Below are 26,600 nucleotides of genomic sequence, written 5' to 3'. Positions count from 1 at the left end.
TACTTCCAAATTACTCATAACAAGTCAAGTTACTGTTAAAATACACATTAACACAAGTTAAACACAAATCAAGCAAAAACATAAAACATACCAACTGTTGGGTAACCAGGGCTTTACTAGCACGCGGCTAGAGGTTCCACAACTGACAATTCAGCATTTTAGCTATTGCTCTTAACATTTACAGTTTCACTATAAACAAAATAGTCACAAGAAATTAGGATAAATTCACTTAAATTGACTGCAAACCTAGCAACTAACGCAGCTCACAAAAACGTGGCGTTCAAAGCACATGCTCTGTCGCGGATGAATATTTCAATACGTCACGAATAAACGAGAACTTCCAAGCGGAAATCACCCAAGCGGAACAATTAATTCTCGCTGTAACATACCCCCCGACGATGTGCGAACCCATGAGAACATCTTTACAACACACAAACAGCGAGAAAGGAAAACGTAACGAACAAACACAACACTTTAAGCCTTCATAATCAAACACAATTTCGCGATCGGTCGTTTGAACGACCCAACGTGCGTTTTAACCAAAGCACTTCGCACAAACCCGGACTTATCCGGGTACGTTTCTACGATTCTTCCGGTAAGCCATTTTCCTCGTGGTGCCGAGTTGTCGACCAACAGGACCAGATCACCAGCGTCGAGGTTCTCTTCGGGAAATTGCCATTTCTGACGCGTCTGTAGCGTCAGCAGGTACTCATTTGTCCATCGGACCCAAAACTGGTCGGCCAAGTACTGGACCTGGCGCCAGTGTCGTCGAACGTAGTTGTCTTCCTTCACAAATACTCCGGGTGGCGAGATATCATGTCGCCCAATCAAAAGCAGGTGGTTCGGTGTCAGAGGCTCTCTGTCGGCAGGATCAAGACTGATGAGTGTCAAGGGCCTCGAGTTTAGGATGAACTCGACCTCAACAAGCAGCGTACTCAGCGTCTCGTCAGAAGGCACTTGCTGTCCCAACAATACATTCAAGATCTTGCGCACCGAACGAATTAGACGTTCCCAGACGCCACCCATGTGACTGGCGGCAGGTGGGTTAAATGACCAGTCAACGCCCCACTGGCGAAGACGTTCTTCGATGTGAGTTTGATTCCATTTTTCAAGAGACTCGCGCAGTATGCGCTCAGCGCCGACGAAGTTCGTTCCATTATCACTGAAAATGCGCCTGGGCTTTCCCCGTCTTCCAATAAACCTTCGGAAAGCGTCAATAAACGAGTCAGTAGAAAGCGAGTGCGCTACTTCCAAATGCACAGCACGCACGGTCATACACGTGAAGATGCAACCGTATCGTTTGACTTCGCTTCTTCCTTGTTTCACGAGTATGGGTCCAAAGTAATCCACACCCACAGACGAAAACGGTGGCTCACCCGGAGTCGTGCGCTCAACAGGTAAGTCGGCCATCATTTGTTTCGAGACTGAAGCATTTCTTCTTCGACAGAACACACAGTTTCCAAGGATTCTTCTTACCGCTACACCACCTCGCACAATCCAATATCTCTGACGAACAATTGCCCAAGTGTGCGACATTCCGGAATGGCAAACATTAGCGTGTGTCTCGCGAATAATCAAAGTAGTAATGTGATGTGCGTTTGGGAGAATCATCGGGTGCTTAATTTCAAAGGGAATCGGTGCCCTTTCCAGGCGGCCACCCACTCGCAACACACCACCAATCAAAACAGGATTGAGTCTATGAAGAGCTTTTGATGGCAGTTTCTTCATGACTTTCTTCTTCCCGGTGCGATCTAAGTCTTCGCACTTGCACAATGCCTCTATTTCGTCAGAAAACTGTCTTCCTTGAACATATTTGACAATCGCTAGCTCAGCACTTTCAAGATCAGCGACAGTCAGTCTTTTGGATAGGTGTTGGTTCTTCTTAGAACGCAGATAGTCAACGAATCGCTGGAGCCAAGCAACTGCCTTCTTTAATTTCTTCCATGAAGAATAGCGACAAATTAAATCATCAAACAAACACTGCTCCTCTGCAACATGCACAGCCAACATTTTCTTCGGTTTCATGTTTAAATATTCCTCGGGAACATCTTTGGTATTCACGGGATTCGTAGGCCAGTGACGTTCATCGCTGCCTAAAAACGAAGGTCCGGTGAACCAACGCTTGTTTTGGAGAAAAGCCTTTACAGTACACCCACGAGATGCGTCATCAGCTGGGTTTAATGCAGTAGGAACATGCTTCCACTGCGACGCGTCGGATCCTTCCTCAATTTTCGCCAGTCGGTTGGCGAAAAAGGTACAAAACCGTTTATTTACGTTGTAAATGGATTGGAGAACTGCAGTTGAATCAGTCCAAAACACGGATCGTCCGATATCCAAGTCAAGTTCCTGCCTTAAAACTTGGTCCATCTTGACAGCAAGAGTAGCTGCGGTCAATTCCAATCTGGGAATAGACACCATCTTCAAAGGCGCAAGACGGGCCTTTCCAGTAACAAAAGAACAATGCACATTGCCTTGTTCATCCATTGTTCGCAAGTATGCGACTGTTCCGTATCCACAGGAAGACGCATCTGCGAAATGATGCAGCTCGTGCGTCTTGACTTCAAGTCCAGTGGTCTGAAAACACCTTTTAATCTTAATTTCTGATAGACCTGGAAGCTCAGAAATCCATGTGTTCCATCTCTTTTCTATATCCGGTGGAACTTCCTGATCCCAGCCATAATTTTCTTTGCAAAGCTCTTGCAAAAGCTTTCGCGCATGTAATATTACAGGCGCAACGAAACCCAGGGGATCGAACAAGGAGCTGACCACGGAAAGTATTCCTCTCCTCGTTACAGGCTTCTTTTTGACCTTTACGTCAAATTCAAACACGTCGGAGCGAAAATTCCACAACACTCCAAGCACACGTTCCATGTGCTTTACATCAACATTTAATATAATGGACTGTACAGATCTATCTTCGGTTGGGACTGACGACAACACACGCTCGCTGTTGCTCACCCATTTTCTGAGCCGAAATCCTCCGAGCTGCAACAATTCACGCAACTCGCCAGCCAATTTGATTACATTGTCTTCGTTCCTTACGGACTTCAAACAATCGTCCACGTAGAAGTTTTGTTTCACTGTCGAAACCGCTTCAGGACTGAATCTCTCCTGGTTGTCTTCGGCAGTTTTCTGCAAACAGTACCCAGCACAGCAAGGAGACGAGGCTGCACCAAATATGTGCACCAGCATCTGGTAATCAACGGGTTCACGCGACAAATCGCCTTCAGGCCACCAAACGAATCTTAGTGCAGATGTATCGATCGGATCAACCTTTACCTGGTGAAACATCGCTTCTACATCGGCGACAAAAGCAACTGGTTCCTGGCGAAATCGAACAAGCGTCCCAAAAAGACTGTTGAGCAAATCTGGGCCTTGCAAAAGCTGGTCATTCAGCGAAATATTATGATATCTGGCGGCGCAGTCAAAGACGACCCTCACCTTTCCAGGTTTCTGCGGGTGTACAACCGGGTGATGCGGCAGGTACCAAACAGCGCCATCTTCCGGCTCCTTGTCGTCGCACTTCAAACGTCTGGCATATCCCTCGTTCAAGTACGTATCCAACGTTTGCTTGTACTTCTCATACAGCTGCGAATCAGTTTCCAATCGCCGTTTCAAGTATGACAAACGCTTCATTGCCATAGCACGATTATTTGGCAAGTTTGGAGCACCTGGCCTCCACGGCAATCGCAGTTGGTAGTGTCCGTCATGACACTTCACTGAGCTTTCCATCTGTTTCAATGCGTACCTGTCTTCTTTCGACAGTGTCGTTCCGGGTGACAACGCGGTTTGGCCAAAGTCGCTTTCCCACATGCATTTTATCTGTTGGTGCAACGTTTCGTCCTGCGAGGTTACAAAATTCACCCGTATCTGTGAACTTCTTGAACCATTACTACGACATGGACCTACAAGCGACCAACCGAGCATAGAACGCACGGCACTTGGCTCCTTTCTTCCGCCTCTTCGTTCATCATTTATCCAGAACACCTCGGGAACGTTCGCTCCAATCAGCAACATGACTTCCCCATGGGGCAAGACAGGAAACTCTAAATTTCGCAAGTGAGGCCATCGCCAAAGCGACCCTTCCGGTATTCTGTTTGGGGAGACTGGCAAACTGTCCACGCTCAAAACGTCGTTTAATCGTACGGATTGCTTCCCGTCGAGCGACGCCACCGTTAAATCGACGGCCAAACCCTCTCTTCTCTGTGACCTATCACTGACAGTGGTCAAGGAGTACGTTGTCTTTCTCCCCCCGACGTCCAGCTGCTCGATCAGTCGTTTGTCACACAAGGTTGTAGTCGATCCTTGATCCAAAAAGGCGTAAGTTTCCAGCTTTCTACCATTACTGGCCGTAACCTTTACCGGCACTATGTTAAGGTACACACTCTCTGCATGAGTGCTCATGCAAGTCCAGGTGACAGTTGCATTTGATGATGACGGTTTCTCTTCTGAGGCCTGCGTAGACGCTTCGCGTACGGGTGCAGTTGAAGAAGTCTTCCATTCTGTCCAGTGCAGAAGGTTGTGATGCTTTCCACGGCATCCGCCGATGGTGCAAGAGTTTGGTAAACTACATGTTCTTGCTATATGACCCTTTACAAAGCAATTGTCACACAGCCGAACTTGACGCAGAAACTTTCTTCGCTCTACGAAGGTTTTCCGTTTGAACACGTCGCAATTGCCAAGGTCGTGTGATTTACTGCACAAAGGACATCCCTGCTTCTGAGGACTTCTAGGTTCAGCCTTACGCTCGTTTCCCGGAGCAACCGATGTCGCATGAGTCGATGCTCTTGTCCTCGTCGTAGGAGATTTGCTGCGCCTTTTCTGCGTATCTCTGTCCTTCCGAGGACCCAACACTCGACCAAACATCGTGGTTCCAATGTACGCTTCTTTCTTAACGAATTCAACAAGGTGACAGAAACGAGGCTCTTCCCCATTCCTTTCAATTTTAGCAGCATGTCTTCTCCATTGACTTTGCAGTGCAAACGGCAATCGCTTTATTATATTCAGCATATTTTCAAAATTGTTGATGTCTGCGAAGTATCCCAGATGAGTCAGGGTCACCAGACACTCTTCTAATGCCTGTGCTAGCTCTATCAATCCGTCAGTATCATCGGATTTCAGATAAGGCCAGTGACTTAGCTTATCCACGTATGCACGTGCGATAATGATAGGACGTCCGTAACGCTCTAATAACAACTCTCGAGCCCTTCGGTAACCTTCCGGAGAGTCAAGGCCAATGCAAAAGGCAATCATTGCATGTGCTTCTTTTCGACAGTATTGGATCAGATAATTAAGCTTCACACTGTCGCTGTCTACCCGCCGACCAATATTTTCGTCAAAGCTTATCATGAAACGCGTGTACATTAGCGGATCACCATCAAAATACAATAGCTGTGGCCTGGGAAGCTCCATCCCTGCCTTTAAGACTGCAGCAACACGACACAGGTCACTCACCTCCGGCTCATGATTCAGTGCTTCCGTTTTTGGTTTAGGTTCGCAACGCGAGGAGGACGGAATGTCCGTTACCTGCGCTTCTGAACTGCTTCTGTTAATAATGCTGGAGTCTGATGCTTGCTTTTCCTCTTTTACTACTTCGGGTTTGGTCTCAGGTGAGAAGAGGACTGGTAATTCAACTTGCTTCTCTGGCTGAAATCCAGCGAAACATGATCCCGATGAAGACGTTCTTTCCCATAACTCAGCTGCCACTGTGGCAGCCTTTATTTTATGGTCAGCTTCCAGAAGTTTTCTGTTTAAAAACTGATTTTCTGTTTCCATCCTTTTTTGCAGAAACTCCTTTTCCAGCAGCGCGACTTCCTTATTTACCAGCGCCTCAGTACGTCTGCAACTCGACCTCGAACTTGTATGTGAACCAATTCTACTTCTAGAACCAAAATCGCTGACAGACGGTTCCTTGCTCGAGTGTTCAGGCGGTTTGGAACGCCTTACTTCCTCTAACCATTCTTCTGTGCGCGCATCAAATTCTTGCTTGCCACTTCGCAAACTTGAGAGCGCAGCATTAATTTTTCTTCTATCTTTTTTCTTTTTTACAAAATCCAGTCGTGTTGTGTGTTTGCCAACACATTCGTCGTACAAAACATCAATGGATGAAGTCTTCTCTTTTAACTGTTGCACATTCGAGGAATCAATCATAATTTCCTCTGCATCTTGATATGCCAAGTTCAGTCGTTTAACTAAATTGTCAAGAGTGTGTTGAGATTCAACCATCTTGATAGCTCTACCAACGATGTTAGAAAGTTCGAAGTTGAAAACCTTTATTTTCAACGAGTTGAAAAACTTTATTTTTCAGAGGCTTCCGTAGATTGAACACTTTGTTTTCAATCAGTTGAAAAACTTTATTTTTCATCAGTTTTTCCGTAAGTTGAAAAACTTTATTTTTCAACGATTTCCGTAGGTTGAACACTTTGTGTTCCAAAGTTGAAAAACTTTAATGTAACGACCGCTAGGTGCGCAGCCTGGCCCTGCGCCGTTCGTCACACTAGATAACCCTTTTTGTAAAACGCGCCCGTCCTACAGCCTGTCCTCCAAGACGACCCACTCTTGCATTTGCAACGAATGTTCTTTTTTGGCGATAAAAGGCAACGCTGACGAATAAACCAAGACGACAACGTCAATAGCAACGGCAACGGTTTTTCTGTAACCACAAATAACATACATAAGCCAGACGTACACATTATGACGTCATAGCGACCATCAAACAATAAGCAGTTTTAACAGTACACACAAGGTTTTAAACTAAATATACATTAATCGGTCATATTTTACATTAGATTACTTCCAAATTACTCATAACAAGTCAAGTTACTGTTAAAATACACATTAACACAAGTTAAACACAAATCAAGCAAAAACATAAAACATACCAACTGTTGGGTAACCAGGGCTTTACTAGCACGCGGCTAGAGGTTCCACAACTGACAATTCAGCATTTTAGCTATTGCTCTTAACATTTACAGTTTCACTATAAACAAAATAGTCACAAGAAATTAGGATAAATTCACTTAAATTGACTGCAAACCTAGCAACTAACGCAGCTCACAAAAACGTGGCGTTCAAAGCACATGCTCTGTCGCGGATGAATATTTCAATACGTCACGAATAAACGAGAACTTCCAAGCGGAAATCACCCAAGCGGAACAATTAATTCTCGCTGTAACATTATGGTTTCTAAAACAACAAAGAAATCTGTAAAATCGATACCGTAAATTTATATCATGTAACATAGGAATGGGCCAAAACTGCAAGTGTTCTGTTCTCAGCATCTCACATTAATCTCGCATTAATGCTTTCTGTTCTCAGCATCTCACATTAATGCTCGGTGCTCGGCTGAGCACGCTCGGTGCATTGTGGCGTCACGATCGCTAGTTTTGTACCTATCCAAGCAGTGGCGGCTCGTGCCTAAAATTTCTTGGGGTGCTGCTCCAATTTTTAGCCTTTATTGGACAAATATAAGTTGGCAATATATAGAAAAGCCACATTTCTAGTTTCTAGTCATTGTTTTGTGTAGAAAAACAAGTAATACAAATCTTAATTAGCAACTCCATTGTGACGTAATGGTTGTTACACAATAATGTACACGGGTGTAAACAGCAGACGGTATCATTGGGGAATTTTGTTTACTTGCACAGCGACAGGCCAAACTCAATAACATGCAGTAATAATGTGGCACAAAAACACACGTGACACAGACTCGAAACAAAGCGGTTGTAAATACGGTAAAGCACAACAACAGTATATAGAAAACAATTATTAATAAATGAGTCGAAAAAGGTCGAAGTATTTCAATTGGACAACATTTAAGTAAAACTGGTTATATAATGACTACTAACTAACACACTTGCTATTCAGTCATTAATATGGTCATGTATCATTTAAGTAACTTATAGCCACAGTCAGCATTTTCAAGATATTCTATGACACGTCACAGATTATAATTGCCACACAAAAAAATAGCCATAAAGCTTTTTATTTGTATCATAACTGACAAATTTAACAACCACATTACATTTGTGTCAGAACTTGTTTATTTTATTCAACATATTTTCTTAATTTTTGTGTACAACTATTAAGGTTCTTAACTGCTAAACTTGCTGCTTTATTTGGTGGCAAATAGCTTATAATTCCTTTTTTGAAGTACAAAACTCTGCAAGCTTTGAAAATTACAACACTCTCACTTAAATTTAAAACATATTATTAAACCTTGTGCTTCTATTTTTACAACCAAAATGTGTGTAGAAAAACAAGTAGGCTAATACAAATCTTAATCAGCAACTCCATTGTGATGTAATTTTTGTTACGCAATAATGTACACGAGTGTAAACAGCAGACGGCATCATTTGTGTATTTTGTTTACTTGCACAGCGACGGGCCAAAAACAATATACGTGGCACAGCTTCGAAACGAAGCGGTTGTAAATACGGTAAAACACAACAGGAATATAGAAAAAAAGTAATAGAAAAAATAGATATAAATGAGTCGAAAAAGGTCGTATTTCAGTTCGACAACAAAAATTGTCATGTTTCATTGAAGTAAATTTAGTCACAGGCAGCGTTTTCAACATAATCTATAACACTTCACAGACTATTGTCACGCAAAAAAACTAGCCATACAGCTTTTTGGTATCATAACTAACAAATTTAACAACCACATTACACTGGTTTCAGAACTTGTTCATTTAAAAATCTTTCTTGAATTTTTGTGTACAGACTATTAATTGTATTTTAGTTTCTTAACTGCAATAATTGCTGCTTGCTGGCAAATAGCTTTTAATTCCTTTTTTAAGTGCAAAACGCCTTCAAGCTTTCAAACTTACAACACTCTCACTTAAATTTAAACCATATTATTAAATCTTGTGCTTCCTTTTTCCAACAAAAATGAATCATGAAGTTATAGTTTGGGCATGATAATTGATAGCTTCTTCCTTAATCCCAAATGATAACTAAGAAACTGTTTTTCTATTTAGTACTAGCACTGCAAGTGCAAGTCTTTTGGAAATATTGGTGTTCCTCAGAAAAATTGGCATCTTTTTCAGTGTTAAAAAGAACTGTTTTGCCTTTGAAGAAATCATGGAAACAGCAAAAACGATTTTTCATCCTAGTAAGCTTAATTTAACTTGTCAAAACATCATCTCTAGATTAATGATTTTCAAAGTAATCATGAACATCAGATCTACAGAAACATTTTCATTTGAGTAACTAGCTTTTCTTTGTGAACAGTAGGATGTGCTTGGTGTCACTACTATCTTGTCTGTAGAATGTTCATTCTTAAGAAACACTTCCTGTGAAGCAATTTAGAAGCTACTGTTTAGACAAACAGTACATGTCCATTACATCAATACACATGATTGCACTTGGTTGCAAATACTGTCCACATGGTGTGTTAAGAAATCCACACTTTAAATTGTCTTCACTCTTTTTGTCTTCATTTCAAAATTCCTGTTGCTTGCAGTTGTTTGTTCAGCATTTGATATTGCCTGAATTTCAGTGAGGCATTTAACTTCACAGTCACGAATTTAATTTTTCTTTGGTAGCATTAGGAACTAAAACTGAGTATTTCTTGTTGTTGCTTATTCCTGCATGACATTGGAGTAGCAGACGTTTTGTCCCACACTTTCATAAATCTTTTTAATTCAGTTATTTATTATAAAGGTTAATTGTGACTTTTAAAGGTGTTAGATGACCTTTTTTTCTTTTTCAAGGTGTTAGATACACTTATTTAATTCAATGATAACTGTAAAAACTGAAACCCACTTACAGTCATCTTAAAAAGTCACGACTAACAGTCAAACAATAAATTTAATGATATCAAAATAATTGTTTAACTGCACTCACTGTCGAACTTAAAAAAACAGTACACGGGTTTGGCTTTGGAGCTCACTGACGCGAAGCAGACAACACAACTAGCGCTACGTCACGGGAGGGGCTGCGCCAGCCACATCCCCCTCTCGCCTATTTCGCCCGGCATGTAGCTTTTCCAAGTGCGCATGCGCACAACTGAAAACGTCATGAAACTGAAGCAGCAGCTCCGCCAATACAAAATTTTTATTAATTTTATTTTAATAAAATGCCGATTAATGCCATAAAAGTTATTCTTAGTATACGCTGATCAAAAATAAAAACTATATGTAAAGATTGTTTTGTATAACAACTTGGAATAGGAATGTCAAGTAAAAATACTGGGGGTGCTGCAGCTCCGCAGCCCCCTCGCACGAGCCGCCCCTGATTTAGTGCTATCACTGCAAGTGCAAGTCTTTTTGGTAATAATGGTGCTCCTTATAATGGTGAAAAGTTTGCATCCTTTTCTTTTCAACCTTTTCAAGAACCGTTTTGCATTTGAGAGACTCATGGAAATTGCTGGCTAACTGGCTTTTCCTTTAAAAGTTTCAGTAACTTTTCTAACAACAGGATATGTTTGGTGGTCACTACTATCTCCCCTGTAGAATGTTCATTCTTAAGAAACATTTCCTGTGAAGCAATTTAGCAGCTACTGTTTAAAGAAACATAACATGTCCATTATATCAATACACAAGATTGCACTTGGTTGCAAATACTGTCCACATGGTGTGTCAAGAAACCAAAACTTGAAATTGTCATCACTAAGGTATTTCAAAATTCCTGTTGCTTGTGTTGTCATCACTAAGGTATTTCAAAATTCCTGTTGCTTGTGCAATTGTTTGTTCTGCATTTAATATTGCCTGAATTTCAGTGAGGCATTTAACTTCACAGTGTGAGTAGTTCTTGTGGTTGCTTATTCCTGCATGACATATTTGGAATAGAAGATGTTTTATCCCAGTTTTCTTAACTTTTTATTCAGGTTTTTGTCATAAAGGTTAATCGTGACTTTTCAAAGTGTTACCGTAGATGACCTTTTTCAAGGTGGTAGATACACTTTCTAATTCAATGATGACTGCAAAAAGTGAAGCCCACTTACAGTCATCTTAAAAATTCACGACTAACCTTCAAACAAATAAATTAAAACATGGCCAAAAAATTGTTTAACTGTACTCACTGTCGAACTTAGAATATAGCAAACGGGTTTGGTTTTGGAGCACAATATAGACCCGGAACAGACAACACAACTACAGCGGCCGGTTCACACGCTGCGTGATTGGTGGAGCTGCGCGAGCCGCAGCACCCAGTCGCCTATTTCGCCAGGCATGTAGCTTTTCCAAGTGCGCATGCGCACAAGTGCAAAACGTCATGAAACATCACGATTCGTCATGAAACTGGAGCTGCAGTTCCACCATAGATAACATATTAATGCCATAATTTTTTTTTTAGAATGAAAAAAATGCCGATCAAGGCGGAAATTATACTTATAAAAAATATACTTAGGAATAAAAAATCACAGTACGCCAGGGCCATTGAAGGCGCTATACCGAATCAGCCGGTCACCAAGCATTCACCACTATATGGCAAGGCGTAGGCTAGAAAAAATCTAGCCTGCGGTGGGATTCGAACCCACGACAGGAGTCTTTCCGGGACTCGCGCTCTACCAACTGAGCTACACAGGCTCAGTGGAGAATCCGCCGAAAGTCGAATCACAAGCACCGTTGCCTGCCTCGTATGCTGCACATGTCAGCTAAAGCGTGATATCTACATCAATAGCTTTGGTAAGGTTTTCGTGACCTCATAATAACGCATTGTGGTCTTATATTTCATTGCATATCTAAGCCTTCTAAGGTGTATGACAATATTGCTGAGAGTATCTGAGTTATTTATTTTCTTCTAGGTACAAAACAGTTGGTGAGCTTCATGCTATATTTCAAATTTAAAGCACAATAGGCAGGGTTGCCATAACGTCCTTATTTCTAAGATTTGTCCTTATTTTGAAGGGCAATGTCTTGGCAAAATTTATTGTCCTTACTTCTAAGAAATGTCCTTGTTTTCGGCCTGAGTCATTGTTTTATATTATTTTTAACAATCACAAGGAACAAACTTAGTGATATGACAGTCAAATCCCTGCTACAGGGAAAGTAAACCTAGATCTGAGATGTCGTAATTACGATCTTAAAGATGCACGAAGTATTTTACGAACAAGGAGTTTCTGGAACGGATTGTTTCTGGCAAAATATATAGCTTTGGATATGTCATGACTCGTATCAATCCAAAGATTTGTTCAAAACGTTTGTTTTGTTTCGTATGAAAATTTAATTTTTCGGTTGTTCTTGTTTTGGCGTCTTGGTCGATGGCAACCCTGACAATAGGTAAAATGACCTTAGGCGTGAACAGTCTCCTTTCGCATTATGACTTATTTGCCCAAAATTTTTTTAACATCTATCCGTGTGGACAGTTTGAAGCAGGGAGTCGAACCGGAACTGAACCCGAACCGATTTGAGCGGTTAATTTCATTAAACCCGAACCGCTAATTACGATTTTTCTAAAAACCCGAACCGGAGTTGAACCCCATATTTTGTTTGGCGTTGGACTCGAACCGGAACCGAACCAGTAAAAAAGCAGTCTGTTTTATATTTTGTGATTTTTTTCAAAACAGTGCCCTTATAGAATACACGAGACAACACTTGGAGGGTGTGTCAAAAATAACAGTGCACGGGCAAAATTCTGGAGTTTGATGAGGCCAGGTAGATGATGGGTAGAATTAAATTAAAACGAATAAAAATTAAAACCGGTTTAAAAACCGCAAACCGGTTCGGACCGGATAATTTGCCCAAACCGGAACAAAACCCGAAACTGAAAATATACATTTTTAAAAACTGGAACCGAACCCGAACCCTTAAAAACAAAACCAAGTGAACCCGAACCGAACCTGAACTTATATGACAACCGGTTCGACTCCCTGGTTTGAAGGCACTTTACAATTTCGCCTTATGTGACGCTCCGCGTTCAGATCCCAGGTTTACGGGACTTTACAACAAACGATAGAATAAAATGAAACGTAGAAAAAGTTACCTGCGTTGCCGATGCAATGGAGAATATCCATGACATGATAGTAAGATAAACCGGGTCGTCAGCCAACATCATAAAGAACGCAAGGATCCATACCAACCCAAGTGTGGCGCCGGTTGTCATAGCAATTGGCAAATGTTTAACTTTTCTTTGCAACTGTGTCTGCAAAATATTCAAGTTAGTTAAACGTTTTGGAAAGTTACTCTCATTAGCATTAATGTGGCAACTAGTTTCCTTTACTTTAATAGCCGACAATATAACGCAGCAGCCACGTTGCCAATGAAACAACATTTTGGCAAATACGGTTCTTTTCACCCAAATAATGCTTTTTTTTGTCCCAGCCTTAAAAAGCATTTACCCAACAGTAAATATTTGAATACAAGCAGATTGTATGGATTAAGGGTTTCTTACTCTTTTAGCAGTGATCGATTTGATGACCAAAACAAACACCACGATGTTGTAAAGTAGAATTACTCCCACCGGCAGAAGGAACGAGAAATAAAGTGAGTAGCCTTTGATCCAACACATGTTTTCAGCAAGAAACGATTCAGCAAACGGGGAAGACGTAGCTAGACAAATCGCAAATTTACATTACTTTGTGTAATTAGGCGCTATTTATGTTAAAATGACTTGTTTACCGCGATCTATGCCCTCTTCACATACTGATGAAGCAACTGATACCGGTTTGGTGGCATCAATTATTCCGGCGTTCAATGCAACAATGACTGCGGGAACACCAAAAGCAAACAAACAAGCTTTTTTTAAAGTATGTTCCCCAAATCCGTTAAAAATCTAAAACACAGCAACAAATCCTGACCAACACTTAAACAACAGGAAATCGATACACAGAGGATCATGCAACATGTACACTGTACAGTACTGAAAACAAAAACTCAGTAAGTATCTTTGGCCGTTTGAAAGCAACACCTACATTGATCAATCGTTTACTGATTGGGTATTGAATTTTCTATACCTTTACAAGAGCCATGTACAGAAAATTGGCGTATACCGCCATCCAGCACCAAGCACTTAAAAGGAAATAATGCAGCAATATAGCACTGACGATACATCCCGCCTCGTTCATTCGGTTGTCGATACCAACCATAAATATGAGATAGACGATAGCAAGAACGACACAAAGTATGATGAGAATTTTCATGGGTATCCGCTTCCTTATGTCACTAAAATTGAAGAAAAGGTAAGCTCTATCAAACGGTTCGGGCATATGACAATGAAGTTTGTTCAATCAAAGTTGATGCAAAACATGATCAATGATCATACGTTTGAAATGGAAAATATTGCTTACAGTCATTTTTACCTTGAAGCCAGCAGAATTCCCGCAGTTGTCAACAGACAGATGATGGAAAGTGACGCACAGATGTATGAGACAATTCGCAACGAGATGTGAGGAGATACAGCGCGAACACTCTGAAAAGCGTTTTTGTAAGTGTCCTAATATACCCTGACTTTTAAAGGTTTATTTTCGTGAAGCCAAAAAAAATGATAATTCAAACTAATGTAATGATTTTTTCAGGTGAAGTGTTGCAACGAGCTATGTGGGGACTGTAAATAAAAACGTACCACCAAAAGTGCAAAGTTCGTCAGATGGTTGCACCTACATTGGGGTGGATCTGTATCTGGTACAAGACAACAACCTTCAGTTGACCAATCATCGATTGTAAAATTCCAAAACACGCAACTTTGATTGACAAACTGGGCCTGGTAATGCAAAAGTCGTGTATGATATTGATCAAATATGTTAGAGTTTTTAACTATTAGTTAATGGAATTTAAGTGGACGACTTGTAATCAAATAATATTGTATACGTTGTGTTTTACTGGGCTGGTAGATTATGTAACCTAGGAAATTCTGCTAACGTAAGAACTTCAATCACAAAAAGTTTGCTAAATACTGATGGATGACGCACGTAGCATTTGCAAATATGTAGCGATTGCGACATAATTTGTGCAAACTTTGCAATAATTGTTTACCAAAGTAGATCGTTTTTGACTCGCTAGCTCAAAGCTTGCGAGGAAGTTAAATTGTGTAGCACCAAATTCAACTGTATTGACAAATCATTTTTGGCCTTTGTAATATTTCCTGTCGCAGTTAATTAGGATGCAGATGCGACTTTGTGATCTGGTGTTTGCGAGCTTTTGCCGTATGTTTTGTCTCGTGCTTTGATTGGACGTTGCTTTCTGTGGGAATTTGTGCAAGAGCCAATGGCCAGAGCATAGTTGAGCAGTTTAATGCTTAGTGTAATGAATTGATAAAACGCACCGCTAATGTAATTGGTCATAACAGTTTTAGCCCAATAGCAGTTAACTTAATTTGCTTGCTGTTCTAAATGCTTGCTTTACAGTAATCTGTTTGTTGCTAGTAGAACCTGAATTTATGAGTAAAGGTTGTTATTATTAATTTCTAACGACTTGTTTTGTTTCTTAAACATTCTATTTGAATAAGCACGTTGATTGAATAAACAAACTGAGGTGAAAAACCCTTGTTGATCGAGACTCATGACATTGATTGATGAAGAAAACTCTGAAAGTGAGGACGAAAGTACAGGTAGCCTTTATCTACCACACGTAATACCGCTTGGCGTGCCACCGCGCCGTCCGCTGGTTTACTACAGAAACGTATACAGAGACTGGTGCGCTAGACTGTTTGTTCTAGCAGACTATTTTGAACTCCCGCCTAGGGAAGAATTCATTGAAAGTGTTTTGACTAGAGACATTGCCGTGCAAATAAGTTCATTTAATACCGACCGAAGGTATATCACCACAACGTATAGTTTTAACCAACTGATCATACGAGATCCAGAAGAAGCTGATCGTTATCACGATCTATACGCTATACGTAAATTTACCAACATAAGCACGGTGTTGTTAAGCAGGTTACGAAGGCCATTTACTACACCTTTGTACCCACAAATATTTAAATATTCATTAAAGCATATTGTGTAAAAATGTTGACAGTCGAAGCTACTAGGGTTTGGGTGAAGTTTTGTAATAAAAGCAATAAAACCAACTTATAAACAAAGTTTCTAACCCTGTGCCAAGCTCACTGTTAATTTAAATAATTGTGCTCTTTACTGATTGTGCTCGTGACCCCTGAAATAATCTAATACATTGGGTTTGTTAATACTAGCCAACTTACGCTAACTGAAGAGTCGTTCTGGGAAAACCCTGCTCTTGTAGGTTCGTTGTTATACGTCGTGTTTACGTAATTCGTGAGACCCTCCACGCGATTTCCTTCAACGTTGGCCGAAATGACCTAAAACAATTTGTCGTGTTAAAAAATTAAAAGTTTAACGTCAAAAATCACACCAAAGTAACATCTTACCACATTTGAAGTTTCGTTGGAAACAAAAAGAATGCTCGAGCTATGAAGCAAGAATACAACTCTTGCCCCTTGAAAACCGGGTGTTCGAGACTGTACAGCACTTTCTGCGTCATTATTGGGTTGACTACGCAAAACAGCTTCTTGTGGCACTTCAATAGATGCCGGTGAGAATAACTGGCCACTTGCGTTGTAAATCTCGGGTTGGTATGTTACAGATATATTTAGTTCCATTATATCCTGCACCTTTATAGCAAATTATATGACAACTTAAAGATGTTGTTTTCATAAACTGTAAGTCCCTCAAATGCTGTAAGAGCTATGTAGTATTGAGACATTTACATTGTGACATTTAATGTCGGGTGTGAGATTGTTTGTTATTGATTTTCCGCGCAAAATAACTTACCCTCGCTGCTACGGTTGGAGTCAAAACGTCCAATGGGTCCTCGTTTGGAAGCATTGGTACACGGTATGCTAGAGAAGTCAGTGATTCAATAAGAGCCGACTGGTTAACAAACCCTATGCTCCGATTGGACATCTGAAAATTGCTCACATGGTCACCAATAGCGATCACGCTTCGGTAGGAAAATGGTGTAATCTAAAGTAAAACATTTTACAAAACTTAGTTGCGGTATAGCATGTCTTCATAACGTGTTATACTTGTCAAATCAGTTTACAAAACACTGCACATGCGTCCTATTGGCGGTATATTAATACCTAATAGCTTAAAGGGTACTTACCATCATATCTCGTGAAGTTGAACCTACAGATAGGATGAAATCTACAGTGGAGCTGACGTCTTCTTCGTTAAGGATGTTGACATCAGACGTTCTAACGTCAAGCTCTACCAACACCTGCTCTAGCTCAGTTTCGGTAATCACTTCCACGTCGGTCTGTGTTAAAAAATTATATTAAAAAAAATTACAAACTCATATGGACTGTTCCATAAGACAGCATAATTAAATGTACTTCTTGTTTTATGCACCAGTACCACATAACGTTACCATTAGTACAACGTCTGGAATTGTTAGATCTCTACACGAAATCACAACCAATAAAGAGACATCAAAGTTCCCCACAATAAATCCATCTCTCGTTCGATTTTCAATGCAGGGAATGGACGCTAATGGTTGACCTGGAAAACGTACCTTTTTTGAAACCTTAAGCAAGGTCACGAAGTAAATTACAAACCTGTAAAATTGCAACGTTCTGTGGAATACCCGATCAAGTTTATGAGGGTGTCAGAAAACTGAAAAGTCATACTATCCCTGATTATCGCCGTTGCCTCACAACTAACTGCACATAGAAAATCAATGTTTAATTGAGATAGATGTAGATAATTAGAATGCGTCTTTTGTTCTACAACAGGCAAAGAAGTTTGTAAACGTATTTGTTTTCATTTGTTGTAACATGTTAGTCTATTTTTGTTGGTCAGTTTTGAAGAAAAGGAACAAACTCGTAACTATGGTCAATATCAGTTCGAAAACGCCTTGCGAAAATCAATAGCGCGTTGGAATCGTTGTCTGGGTGCGTTAAGTAAACTTCAATGTGATGTGAAGAATTCGTCTCGTGACTGGTCGCTTTATAACTTTGGGTTACCAACCGCTCTCACCTGTGCATTCGGATGCTTCACAAACACACATCAACTCTGGCTCTGCATTTTCGGATGAAACGCTTCTGCACACAGTACCGCCGTTGCATTGTCCACCACAACCTTAACATATACGTTGAAGCTTGCGTTGACACGGTTATTCAAAACAACTACTAACCTAAAGTAGAAATTGGATCAGAAAATTCTGTAAGTTCGGATTTTTCAAATTCGTTTCCTGAACGAATCGCAACCTGGAATGAACGATCTGGGGGCAAAGGTCCGTTGCACACCTCCCGTCTATCTCTTACGCACGTTTGGTCCAGACCTATACCAGAAATGTAAATACATCCATTTGTTGGCTGTATGTTTACTTCATGTTTTATACAAAACGGAGATAAGTGACTTTGCAACTTCAATTTTTAACACATTTATGTGTGGAATCTAGGATTGCCCGAAAATATAGCACTCACCAACGACAAAGCGTTCATCATCAGGATCGAGATTTCTTCGTTTTCGTGTCGATGAGGAGCAAGACATGGATGCAGCAACATAGAGACCAATCGGGTTCTGTGTAATAGATGTTGCCCAAACACCTATTTCCGCACCTAAAATCGAGCCAATATCAATTTTAACAGGAGAAAGCAATGTTTACCATCTATTTTGTGCCGGCCTAATTTCTATTTTAAAGCCTTCTAGATACATACTTAACTTAACATAAAAAAAACACTAACTGTTAACAATTAAAGATAAAAAAAACAGCTTCTGTAAGACCATTAGAAACTGCTTTGTTGTCTGTATTGAGCCATATTTGATATCTTTACTTAAGTATATGCTATGGTTCTAGCGCGGAACATTATTGCACAGTTATTCGCAAACGCACAGAGCACGTTACACGCCCACCTTCCGGATTCGCATCTTCTTCTTTAACGACTATTTCTACGTTCGTTTCATCACCATCATTTGCACCAAACAAACGATCAAGTGAAAGACAGGGATTTTGCACAGCAAATGCTTGCTCCCTTAGTCGTCCGGGAAGTTCTTGGCTGACTTCAATGTTTGGTCTTGCTTCTGGTATTGGCTGCAACACTGTGGCGCAAAATAATTTTGTACCTTTATCACACTACCAACAAAAAAAGTGTAGCCCAAGTATGATGTAAACTTAGCTATGACAAATATGACCAATCCTTGTGGTAATAAATACCTTGGTTTGGCGCAGAAGTAGATGTGGTAGATTCTTCAGTGGTTGTTGTTGGTAATGTGGTTGAAGTTGAGGTTGTTGATGACGTTGTAGTTCTTGTTGTAGTTTGAAGTGTAGGCAATGTTGTTGATGTTGATACTGTGGTTGTTGTATTCAATATTGATCCTGCTGCGGAGGTTGGGGTAGGAGTAGAATTAATCTCATCTGTCCCTGGTAAAGATGTGGTTCCTTCTATTCCTGTAAGACAAATGGAGACAAAACAAGTCCGTGACATTCTCGAAATCAAATTTGTTACAGAGTACCTGTGGTAACAGGGGCCGAAAAATCGGTTGGATCTGATTTTCCCTCGGGAGCTCCGGTGTCGGCTCGAAAAGCAACTTCGTACGATCGACCTGGGGCGAGTGGTCCATTGCAAAGACTTCGAACCAACGCTATGTCACAGGTTTGGTCGTGGCCTAAAAATATATAAATCACAGCACGAATATATACATTACACTACAAGTAAAAATAAACTCATATTTTTGCCTCACATTTTTAACATTAGTTTGCAGGGGGCGTTTGATTTACGGATAGGTTTTACTTATTGTGCAGCAATACTTACCACACACAAACGTTTGTTCATCATCAGAGACTCTCCTCTTCTTTCTTCCCAACGCTGGAATGCATTGAATCGTAGCAGCAAAGTATTGAGGTGTCGGATTCAGAACAGATGCTTCAGCCCAGTAGCTTATTTCTACAACACCAAAGTGCAATAAATATGTAGTGTGAGAGTAACCAACTTAAACACGCAAAACAAGCTAGTAAACAATGCAAGTATATAGTAAAAACAAGTACACATAAAGCAATGAAAGCAAAACAACTAACAACGAGGGATAAGTTTGGCAATCACGAAGATTTAGATTAGGGAAGTTTAGTTGGAACTGACAACGTATTTTTCTCCAGCACATTATGTTTACATGTGACATTTATTAAAAACATCTACTAAAACACATCCGTGCATTTTATCTTAGCTTAAAATTAAAGAAAGAAACGAATCTTAGAATAAATAAAAAAAAACTTACCTGTGCTTGAAGAGCCCGATTCCCTTATAATCACATCCACACCCAGGATTGTCCCGGAAGCAAGTGAAAAAAATGTACCCACGTTATTACATGGATTCGCAATAGCAAATGCCTGAGTAGCAGATGCACCAAGGAGGTTTTGAGCAACACTAACATTAGGTTGTGCTCCTGCAACAGGCGTGGCGGCTAAATTAAATAAAAAAAATATAATTGGTGGTCTGTACAAGGTCGTCCAAAACAAGTCCGAACAACTAACGAACTAACCTCTTGTTAGCACTGAGATAGGCGAAGTAGGACCACTGCCAACAACAGTAAATTGGGTGACAGTCACCGTATAAAGAGATCCTGGTGTGAGTCCAGCGATACTGGAGTTCAATTCTAAAGCCGTGCCATCTGGATCTACTACGGTCACAGTCTGCAAAGTATTGCATTTAAGCATGGTTAGCAATCATAAAACTGTGTGTCTATGTGTATTTTGTAAGCATAGCGCTTTCTTTACTTTAAACTGGACCCTGTTTTGAACAATATTTACAAAGCATAGTTGTCAACAACACAAATGATTTTAAAGGTAATGAAAAGAAGATTTGTAAGAAAAAAATGAGGACCGGTCTAAAATAAACAACCATTAGTTATTCCATTTTAAGTTATCAGTACCACAATAAAAGAGGTTTTTCCATGCAATACATCTAAATTTTGGTGCATTTTTTTTCTTTTACCGTACAAACATCTGTTCAGCAATTCTAAAAAGACCTTGTGTGATAGCGGTCATTGGCCTTGATCTTTATGTTCGTTTTAAGGTTTATGTTTTATTTGATATAAAAGTAAAAAAATGATGATTTGATCATTTTATATATTAACCCTACAGTGGTGTAAGCTGGTCAGTGCATTAAAATTGCTTGCACTTACGGTTGTTACACCCGAAAAATCGGTTGCAGTAATAGTGTAATTGCTGGGACCGGGAACTGGTCTAGCCGTGGTCCATGAAACTGTAATTGCGGTGGAGTTGAATGGAGTAAGAATTACATTCGAAACAATTCCGGCCGCTGTAAATAAACCACAATAGCCTAGTTACAAGTCACTCAGTTGACTGCGAGTAAAGTAAAATTACAAATACAAACAAGCTAGTATTTACTAGGGATGTGCCAAAACTGCCAATGTTCTGTTTGGTCGAGCACCGAGCATCTCACTTTAATGCTCGGTGCTCGGCCGAGCACGCTCGGTGCATTATGACGTCACAAAAAATCCCCTTTCTACGTTTTAGCTCTACAAGGTCTCTTACGTCACCGGCGGTGTTTTATTAAGCTGTGTATGCCCTTTAAGTACGCGTTTTTTCACTATCTAATGCATTTGAATAATCATTCGTTTTTGTTCATAGACACCCTTTTTTAGAACACTAGTTTCGTATGTTAGCAGGGCATGAATATGCAAATTTAACGCTCGGGTCAGTTTGTGCAACTTCTCGGCAGAGCACCGAGCATTAAAAACAGCGATGCTCGGTACCGAGTACTCGGGTTCTGGCTCGGCTCGGCCCATCCCTAGTATTTATATCAAATCGTTAGCATGTCGCACTGGATGATTTTAAATATTACCCCAGCATCCTATTCCACCAACGTTTCGTAACCGTGCGAACGTTTTTTTCCAGATAGTGAGTGTTATTTTAATTTTTTTAAGTATAGGGAGACAATCATCATGTATACATACAAGTTACAAGTTTACTGCAGTTTTTGTTGAACCGAAGACCTACCGACAGTGTTGGTTCTTGCTGTGATTGTGGCTGGAGGGCCAAATCCGGCGGAAGTGTTGGCTCTTACAGAAAATATAAAAGACCTGGAGAAAAATATGATCAGTAAGCAACTTCGGTCTTTGTCCATCTCTAAGATTTTTTTATCAGGCAGTTTTAAAACAACCTTACCTAAACCCGAGCAGTACCTCCGTTGTAAACGTTGTTTGAGAAGCAGGTAACGTTTCTGTTACGTTATAACAATCGGTGTCGGCAAGAACAGTACATTGTGAAATGTTTTGCCTGAACAAAAGTTGGAAGGTTTTATCATAATGCCTGTCGTTTTTATTTGAAAATAAGGGGTTACCTTATTCTGATCTCGTTGTAAAGTGTGAGACCTTTTGGTCGAGAAGCTTGTGTAATTATTATGTCGAAAGAATTGTCATCGTTAACAAACAAACCGAGGATTGGAGCATCAGGCACTATAACAACAGTTATTACGTTAAATACCTTTTTCGTAAGCACAAAAACTTTTTTACACTATCCCTCTTCCTGCACTTGCTTGAACAACATACCGTCTTCATCTGTTGTAGCCATCACAACAACACCACTACTGTCCCCTGCAATAGTGCTCGCTACGATTTGCACGCTGTATGTTGTAAATGGTTGTAGTCCCGTGATTTCGTACGTGGTAAAGGAAGCAGCCACAGTATCCTCCATGTCAACTCCATCCTCTGTCCAAAAAATCCTAAAAAGCAAATACGTCGTTTACGTTGCATCTTTTGTCAGTAATTTTTTTCGGAAATACACTCGTATGTTTCTAACGTGCAAAAATATTATGTGTAAATTTGCTTCGTGCACCTTTACCTTGAAGGGTCCAACAAAACAAGCTGGAACATACAAAAAATCATACTTATATTCAGTGATAATTCCGTTGGGGGTTAAAGGCGCTTCCCATTGTACGGTTGCAGTTGTAGTTGTGAAAGCCAAACTAATCGGATTTGTTATTTCGCCTGGAATTCCTTGATCGGTAGTGAAAGTTCTGGTTACACTTGGTCCGACACCCGCACCAGTGCTTACAGTAATCTACAAAAAAGCAGTCACGTTTATCCAGAGGTGGGACTCAAATTTTTTGTCAGTCGGTTCTATCACAAAGTCATATTTTTAGCCGGTTCTGTTACAAAAGTCATATTTTTACACAATAAAGCTAACCGGTTCGCTGAACTCATAAAATTTCGTGAAACGGTTCTATAGAACCGGTGCGAGCCGGCTGAAACCCACCACTGCGTATATACATATCTAGGTAAGCAAACACAAAGCATTTTGTCTTTATTGCAAAATCAGGCACACCCGCAACAAACAGTAAGAGGCAAAAACATTTTCTGCAACAAAACGATTCGTTTTTTAATGGTATTGTACTCAAGCAAGGCAAATGTTTGTTTCAAGTGCGTTGTATTTCTTCACATGGTAAAAACTAGCCGCTCCATTCTGACTACTTACCCTAATTGTGTAAGAGGTAAAAGCGTCCAGAGCAGATATTGCAGTGGGGCTGGTACTTGCACGAAATGAGTCTGAAGGATTTGAGGTTAGCCGATATTCCAACAGGAATATAAAAATCCCAGTGACCACAGCCGGTGGATCGTAGCTTACTACAACTCCCGTAGTACTTGGTGTGAGAACAACATTCCTTACAGCTTCAAGAGGAACTGTTTAAACAATTTAGGATGTATACAGTTGTGTTTTAGTTTCTAGTCATACGACTTTAGAACTTTTCTTTTTGAAGTACCAACTCGCTCTTCAAAGAAATAAAAGGCCCACCTAGAAATCCACGAAACAAATGCACATTTTTTGCAATCAAAATGATTTTACTTGTATACATGAAATATTTTTTATTGTCACACAACCTTTCAATTTAACACATTGCCTACAAACCGTCTTCATCGGTTCGCTGGGAAGCGACGGTTCCAGCGTTTTCCCCAACAGCGGTCTGAGCAAAAACAGTGATACTATATTCAGTATAAGGCGTTAATCGTGGGATGGTGTACGAAGTGGTGGATGCTGTTAGATTACCAGACGTTCCATCACCTGTCACTGGCGTCCAGGAAACTCTGTCACAATACACATCCTTAAAAATCTGTAAATATTTCTATTGGGCTACTACAATTATGAGAGAACCCAAAGTGTTTTCGTCAACCAATACTGCTGGTTACCGAAACATATAGACAATTCAAGAAGTTATAGCAAATGTTGTTAATTTAATCTGGATTATTAACCCACCTGTAAGCAGTGATCATTCCGTTGGGAGAGGTCGGCGGAGACCAAGTTGCTGTGATTGAATTACTGGTAGTTGCAAACGTCGGTGTTGCCACAAGTCCAGGTATGCCTTGTAAAAAAGAACAAAAGGTATGTGAACAACAATCGCCTAGAGCTCCTGTTTACGTATCCAACAGTTTTTACCAGGCTTATGTGCTAGTTGGGATGTAGGTTTAGGAAAAAAATCAATACCGGCGTAATAATAGGCTAAACCGCTAAACCTTTGGCATGCATGCAGTGTTTAAGGACAAGTGGCAAATGTTTTTTTTTACAACGACAACTAATAAAGAGATAAGTCAATCAACTTATTTGCTCCTGAATGAGTAACGTAAATTCAGTGCACTCAAACGCTGGAATCACTAATACAATTCAATATCCATCAACTGTAAACAAACACTCAAGCAACACTAGACCCAACTTTAAAAAGGAAAAAAATACAACTTACCTACGCAAGTCATACCAATATTAGTGAATCCATCTAAGCATGTGCATTCGAAAGATCCAGGATTGTTTGTGCAGTTTGCAGATGGGTCGCAGGGATTTAATCCAAATGCACATTCGTCAATATCTTAAAATCAACACGACCAAATCCACATGAACATTGTGTTTAAATCCCGATTCTTACATTTTAAGGAACCAACCCCCAAACAATCGCAGTATTGGTCAAATACATACTTACACCGAAATAATTAACAGAACTCTTATGAATACTTCGATTTTCACGTCTTCCCCTCTTTCTCCATCTCTTTAAAATTCCAACAACCCAAGGAAACAAAATTACCATAAACCAAACCTGAACAACATACCTACGCACGTCAAACCGTCACCAGTAAATCCAATTAAACAAGTGCATTTGAAAGATCCATTTATGTTTGTGCAGTTTGCGGATGGGTCACAAGTGTTTAATCCAAGTGCACATTCATCAATATCTAAACAAGTCGACTATCTAAGTTTTTGTAAAGATTTCTGTTGCAAGTGGCAAGTCTTAAAATTTTGAAAACAAACGTCCAATCTTTCGCATGGTAAGTTATAAAGAATGTCGCGTCAAGTTTTCCAAAAACATGACAAATCAAACAATTTCCAAATAGGCTTACTCTAGTTCTACAACCCATAAAATGTTGGCAATTGTTGTTGCAACAGTACATTTTTTCCCAGGTAAAAAAACAAAATTATCAAAAGCCAAAGCTGGACAACATACCTGCGCACGTCAAACCGTCACCAGTAAATCCAGTTAAACAATCGCATTCGAAAGATCCATTTGTGTTCGTGCAGTTTGCGGATTTGTCACAAGTGTTTAATCCAAGTGCACATTCATCAACATCTAAAAAATTACAGTACTAAAGCCGCCATGAAGATTTTGTAAATTACTTGTTTAGCGCGTTTTTGTGTCACGTGACTTGTTTTAGGCAATAAGTGTCTTTCATCGTTATCTTGGTCACGCTTGACAAACGCGCTCTGTAAAAAAAGTTAAGGTAGGCGACAGTGTTTAGTAAAACAAAGTGTTGTTGCCAGGCATGTTTTATATAAACTGATTTGTGTGTGTGTTCAGCTCTATGCATTGAAAATGCCTGGTAAAAGACCGAAACTCCAAATAACTTTTTATTAAGCCGACGTACAGTGACTTACCACGAAAGCAAAAAGGGCTTCGTCGAAATAAATGCACAGCAGTTATGTGAGACTTCATGCAGCGACAACAGCTTGGGACTAGGTTCACAAACTGTAAGTTCAGATTTTCCTAATTCAAATTTTTCTGTGTCTGCACTAATTATACCTTCAAATAATGAAATCGAAAATTCAGCAGCTGGGAGAAATGATACACAAGATGTAGAACAAAGGCCATTGACAGTAACTGAATTAATAACTGATTGGGCTTTATCACAAGTTAATGTGCCTAAAGCTGCAGTAACAGCACTTTTAAAATCACTGCAACAAGTTCATAGTAACCTTCCTTTCAGCTATAAAACTTTAATCCCATGTCCAAATCTTGCCTATGAATGTATGAATGAAGGCAGGTACATTCAAATGCCCAACTGGGCATCAACATTAAAACATCTGTGTTAGGTTATTGTTATAGCAGTTCGAATGGATCTGTACCTTATTGCCTGGTAATAAATATCGATAAGCTATACCCAATCTTGGTGTCAATGTACAAAACAACGATGGGCCAATTTGTGCAGGTATCTATTGTTTCGAAACAGGTTGTCATCGAGAATTGCCAGACCCCGGAACTTTTTTGTCAAAGGTTTTGTGAGATGCGAAAGAACTGATTTGACATCCCATTGTTATCAATGATGTTCACTTTAATCTTAGTAAAAACTGCATCTTTGTTTGCAATTCCCCTGCCAGATCATCGTTAAAAAAATCAAAGCACACTCTGGTTAAAGCAGTTGTGAGCGATGTCCCATTGTGGGAAAATATGATTCGGTATCTTGACATGTATGTTTTTTAGAAACTG

At 40.0% G+C, this 26,600-nt stretch overlaps 2 protein-coding genes and 1 non-coding gene across 3 annotated transcripts; all 3 read right to left on the bottom strand.

Moving 5' to 3' along the window:
- Nucleotides 1-474: 474 nt before the first annotated feature.
- Nucleotides 475-6,225, bottom strand: LOC145234136 (uncharacterized). Its single transcript, XM_080098929.1, has one exon. It carries the CDS (start codon nt 6,223-6,225, stop codon nt 475-477), a length of 5,751 nt encoding a protein of 1,916 aa, XP_079955055.1.
- Nucleotides 6,226-7,620: 1,395 nt separating this feature from the next.
- LOC145234043 (uncharacterized) lies at nt 7,621-26,425 on the bottom strand. The gene is made up of 36 exons (XM_080098847.1): nt 26,362-26,425; nt 25,917-26,042; nt 25,344-25,466; nt 24,952-25,074; nt 24,591-24,713; nt 24,110-24,215; nt 23,765-23,940; nt 23,333-23,538; nt 22,746-22,918; nt 22,408-22,580; nt 22,200-22,314; nt 22,025-22,135; nt 21,857-21,939; nt 21,019-21,155; nt 20,377-20,527; nt 20,113-20,298; nt 19,653-19,784; nt 19,354-19,506; nt 19,055-19,288; nt 18,754-18,939; nt 18,324-18,458; nt 18,032-18,178; nt 17,875-17,976; nt 17,454-17,558; nt 17,267-17,397; nt 17,003-17,155; nt 16,669-16,860; nt 16,266-16,508; nt 16,080-16,196; nt 14,505-14,642; nt 14,242-14,351; nt 13,897-14,104; nt 13,562-13,715; nt 13,335-13,492; nt 12,927-13,085; nt 7,621-10,770 (listed from the first exon to the last, which is right to left on the bottom strand). The coding sequence occupies exons 1-36, from the start codon at nt 26,423-26,425 to the stop codon at nt 10,765-10,767; spliced, it is 5,139 nt and encodes a 1,712-aa protein (XP_079954973.1). The 3' UTR covers nt 7,621-10,764.
- On the bottom strand, nt 11,457-11,530 carry Trnas-gga (transfer RNA serine (anticodon GGA)). Its single transcript has one exon. It is a non-coding gene; the product is annotated as a tRNA-Ser (tRNA).
- Nucleotides 26,426-26,600: the final 175 nt, after the last annotated feature.

This window comes from Phallusia mammillata, chromosome 1 (assembly GCF_965637545.1).
Source record: "Phallusia mammillata chromosome 1, kaPhaMamm4.hap1.1, whole genome shotgun sequence".
NCBI classification, from domain to species: domain Eukaryota; kingdom Metazoa; phylum Chordata; class Ascidiacea; order Phlebobranchia; family Ascidiidae; genus Phallusia; species Phallusia mammillata.
Note: the sequence above shows the minus strand (reverse complement) of the source record. Positions and strands in the feature narration are given on the sequence as shown.